The following is a 4,926-nucleotide window of genomic DNA, read 5'->3' as shown; positions in this document are numbered from 1 at the left end:
TAAAACTTCGTTTGAAACGATGTGGTAGAAAGCAACGTGCTAGTTACAGATGTAGTAGCCTTCCTTTGCCACACTCGAGTATCATCCTTTTTTCTTACACTGCACAAATTATGTGCCCAAACAGCTTACAACCTACACACTTCTCAGGCTTCCACTCATACACTACATCAACTTGCACAATATCCTCCTTCTCATTCACAAATCTTACATGGTCAGGGAACACCTGATTAATCTCAGCCTCTACCAATATTCGAGCAAATAGTAGCCTCTCTCCCTTGGAAGTAGCCTAATCCGTCTTCAGAGCCTTCCTAATTTGGCCAACGATCTTATATAGACTTTTATCCCCCCAATACTTAATATCCAACTTGTGAAGCTGGATCCACATGGGAACAGTATGCAACACTTCCTTAGCTAGGTCCATCTCAGGAGACCAAGAAGCTTTAATTATCACATGCTTCTCATCAAAGAATTGAAAACCTCCTTTTAAAACTGCATCTATACTCTCTATAGAAGTGAATCGCACAATAAACATCCCTTTACTAATGCTAGCCACCTTGTCTACTGCCCAAGATCTTCCAAATTCGTCTTATAAACCCCTCCATAACATAAATGGGTGGATTCGCTCCTAAAACATAGCAGATAATAGATGACTTCGAGAAATCAATCTCATCTTAAATATCAGCTGCATCAATTTTCACCCTTTTATCATTTACATCATTCATAACATTTTCCACACTCAAGTGTGCTTCAATGCGTTGATCACCACAATTTTCCACATTATTATTACTAATCAAAGTGTTATGGTCATTCACTTTCAAATTATTCACCATAACACTTCTATGAACTGAATTGCGATTACCTAGAGAAATCTGCAAAATAGGGGTTCTTTGACCAGGATCCATCCACTCCGAAAACTAATGCCTGACTTCAGATTGTTGTTGCAATTACTTCAAGAATGATTTCGCCGACAAATTCTCTCCAAAATTCTCCAATTCGTCGTCATCAGAATTCGCAAAATCCAATGCCTGAACACCAAGCTAAGGATTTCATCCATTGCACGAGTTATCTTTATCTGTGAGGAAGAAGGCACATTCATTTTCTGAGAAATTCGAATTGAATCAGAGGTTGTGGAATTAACTTGCGCTCGAGTTTTCCTAGCCATGGCAGCTCAACTGCACTCTTCTTGCACTGAGAGAAAAACCAGAGATAGAAATACTCGCCTCCTGCTAAATCAATTTTATTACAAATTTCATCTCCAAAACTTAACATCTAAATGTTTATATCAATTTAAAAAAAATTTATTAAGAATAGATTCAAATAATTGACGCACGCATCGCGTGCATAGTAGACTATTTTTAGAGAAAAGAAGGGTCATTACCTCTGCTTCTCAAAGCAGGGACGACGAAGACCACAAAGAGAGATACAAAGGCGAAGCTCCGGCGAGACGACTTTTTGGCGAGCTGGGCAGAAGCTTGGGGAGGCAGCCGGTGGCGACGCGAGAAGTTCATTCAAGGGCGGTGCTCCAGCGAGCCGGCAACAAACGAAGCAAAGCGCGAGAGACTAGATAGAGAAAGGGTCACGAGCTGCAGCTGCTGGTTGCCGTCGGTGGTGTTGCAGTTCTGGCGATGCACCGACGAAGGTGCGTTGGTGGTTTCTCGGTGCTGGGTGGCGCTAAGCAGAGAAAAGGAATAGGAAAATTTATGATTTTTGTTGATTTTGTTGTGGATTTGGGACTGAATTTCCATGGCTATTTATAGCCAAATTCAAGGGGACAAAGTCATATTAGAAGAGGAGATGAGTGGTGAGTTGGGTTCTTGAGCAGCAAGGTGTCTTTGGACATCAATGGTTTAGGAACATCTCCAAGAAAAGAGGAGAGGAAGAAGAAAATAGTAGGAACGGAGGAGGGTGACGGGGTGTGTCGTGTTTTTTTCTTTTCCTTTTTTTGTTTTATTTTATCATATATTTGTTCTAATTTGCAACTCTCTAATTTATACAAGTACTTATTGTTAATCTCACACATAATCAATTTTAGTTTCATTTTAATGACTTAGGTTCAAAAATATACTTAATTAACTAATTATTATTAAATCGCAATTTAACCTTCTTAACTACTTAATCAAACATGTTTAAAGTTTTGGAATATTACAAAACCAACCCAATACTGACCCAAATTAGCATAGATACAAAATGATCCAATTCAAACCCAACTCAAATGACCAATTAAATGGGAAAAAAAGAGAAACTTGACGAATTAATTATCCGTCTCTAAAATCTACGTGTTATTATGTATAAGTATCTAGTGTGAAGTGTTTGTTAAAAAAAAAGGAAAAAGCTAGTGTAAAGTGTACTTTATATTATGACATACTTCTTCAATTTTTTTAATTAATCCATTTCACTTTTTACGTTTAACGAGATGATTTCTCGTCATATTCGATTTGATTGTGTATAATAGAAAATTATAAAAATTTGATTTAGAATCTTTACATTGAGAGAAATCTAACAAGAATCTACTTGACTATATTTTGTTATTATATAATGAATAGTAAAAAGAACGAAATAGTGCAATAAAAAAACAATAAAAAAATATTAGTAAAATTTTGTCTATTATCAATCCAGCAATGGACCGCATCAATCAACAGAAAAAAATACGAATATACGAGAAATTTTCTTAAACTCACAAAATGTGTATCTTCTTAAATTCAATATGAGAAAACTCGCATGTGGTTATCTTTATGCAACTAATATGACAAAAAACAAAGAAAAAAGAAGACAATCATAAGTAGTTGAGGTAGTAGTATTACCTAACAAGCTAAGTGGCTAACATGAACAAACAATAATTACACTTGACTACTTGAGTATAATAATTGAACTTACATATATACAAGAACATCACGTAACTGTAAAAGTGTAAATGATAGGAGAAAAAGATACATGTGAAAATTACAATTTTCTCCTTTTTGGACCAACAAAATAAGTCGCCCAACAATCATCATCTCTCCACAAATTAAATAAACTCCAACTGAAGTCAATTGTAAACACTCAATATTCATTTTATACCCCCTCCCACCAACCAATTTGCTAACGACCCTCCAAATTCTGCTCTTGACACACTGGATTATTTGCCCATAATCTATCAGATGATCGCTCACCTATGTCATTACAACTAACAACACGATTCAATGGTGATTTGTTTGGTGATTTCATTAGATTAAATATATTTCTTGGACTCCTTAATATTCCCGTTGACATAACAAGAGCACTATTTTTACCATTACCATTATCATTACCATTACTATTACTCGCTTCAAGTTTAGGAGACCCGGGCCGGGAAATAAAAGGCGGGCTCACGGAGAACCGCCACCCGTCATGCTTCAATTGCGTGTTCGTAAAGCCCAAGCTCCTGGCCCGGTAGCCGACCCGAGGACTAACAATAGCAGCTGGTAAACCAGTTATAAGATTGACATTGACCAACTTGTTACGTACCTCTTCCGGTAACCTTAGCGTAAACCTCTCACAATCTTCCACAAATGAGTGGCCCGTTGAGTGCGACCTGGGTAATAATCCCATGCGCCCGCTCTCACTCAACCCTTTGATAAGTTCTTGTGTTGGACTTTTCATCACCACTTCCTGAGATGATTCCACCCGTACGATCACATCATTATCATTGTTTATGATTTGATCAGACGGCTCTGATTCATCCTCAGACGTTTGGTGTATTATCTGAAGAGTATTAGTATTAGTATTAGTATTAGTATTATCGTAGGCTTGAAGTTCGAGATTTGCGCGGCACACCGGGCAAGTGACATGGGAAGCAAGCCAAGGACCGATGCAATGAGGGTGAAATACATGGCTGCACTTGGGTAACAGCCGTAGTATTTCATGGTCGGAGAATTCGTTTATGCAAATTGCGCACTCTAACGGTGTTGTTTTGCCAACTCTATGGACTTTAACGTCGGAGTATAAGAAGGTAGGGAAAGAGTTGACTAGTGTAGGATCAAGTCCACGAGGGCCCTCCCTTGTCCATCTGCCACCACCAGCACCACCACCGCGTCGACGTCCGTTATTGTAATTACGGATGCCGAGACATGCGATTACATGGCGGAGGTAGACGGAGATGAAGCCAACGGAGAAGAAAACAATGATCATAACAATGAGGGCAGTGGCCATAGGGGAGTTGTAGTTCTTTTGTGATGATTGATCATCATCAGGTGGTTGTTGTTGGGCTGTGATTGGTGGTGTAAGGAGGAGGAGAAGGAGGTATAAAAGAAAGCCATGATAATGGGCCTGGAAAATCCAAGGCATGCCCACTCCTTGTGAGGGTGGAAAAGAGAGGGGAGGTGGTGTTGAGAGAAGGAATTAATGGTGGGAGAGTTTTTAAGATAGGGGAGAAAAATGTGGTGGATAATAAGAGTGGGGTTGACTTTGACATAAGTGGGGTTTGATTATAGTTTTGAGGGACCCGTTTGTAAAATGGATGTGGGTATTGTATGACCACATAAAATATTTTACATTGTTACAACTCCTCTTAATGCATCAATCATTATTCATACATTATCGTATTTGTTTCTTTGTTGAGTCTATAATCTTCTCTCACAAATTATAATATTTAGACTCTGAGGGAGAGAGATGGTAGCTCAGTGGAGTAACACATCGAATTTTAGGATATTGCTCAAGATTTGAATCCTCATCCTAATAGACAATAATATGTTGGAAATTTACATATGGACTGTTTAGCCTTGTATCCAACCTGTGCCTTGCACACTAATAGCCCAACAGAAGTTGGTCTTGAAACCAATTACACTTTCTAATAAAAAACATTAGACTCCCTCTATCATCTTTTATCTTTTTTTATTTGCTTCTATACCTGCTTTAATACATTTTTTCATTATTATTGCTCTAATTAGGTATAAGTTAAGTATAAACTAT

General features: G+C 38.0%; 1 protein-coding gene across 1 annotated transcript; it reads right to left on the bottom strand.

Moving 5' to 3' along the window:
• Window positions 1-2,825: 2,825 nt before the first annotated feature.
• On the bottom strand, window positions 2,826-4,397 carry LOC104891588 (E3 ubiquitin-protein ligase ATL6). The gene has a single exon (XM_010677299.4). The coding sequence runs from the start codon at window positions 4,300-4,302 to the stop codon at window positions 3,079-3,081; it is 1,224 nt and encodes a 407-aa protein (XP_010675601.2). The 5' UTR covers window positions 4,303-4,397; the 3' UTR covers window positions 2,826-3,078.
• Between the last annotated feature and the right edge of the window lie 529 nt (window positions 4,398-4,926).

Source organism: Beta vulgaris, chromosome 1 (genome assembly GCF_026745355.1).
Source record: "Beta vulgaris subsp. vulgaris cultivar EL10 chromosome 1, EL10.2, whole genome shotgun sequence".
Lineage (NCBI taxonomy): Eukaryota > Viridiplantae > Streptophyta > Magnoliopsida > Caryophyllales > Amaranthaceae > Beta > Beta vulgaris.
Note: the sequence above shows the minus strand (reverse complement) of the source record. Positions and strands in the feature narration are given on the sequence as shown.

Coding starts and splice junctions, on each gene's coding strand:
- LOC104891588 (XM_010677299.4), bottom strand. CDS start 4,302: ATGCCTTGGATTTTCCAGGCCCATTATCATGGCTTTCTTTTATACCTC.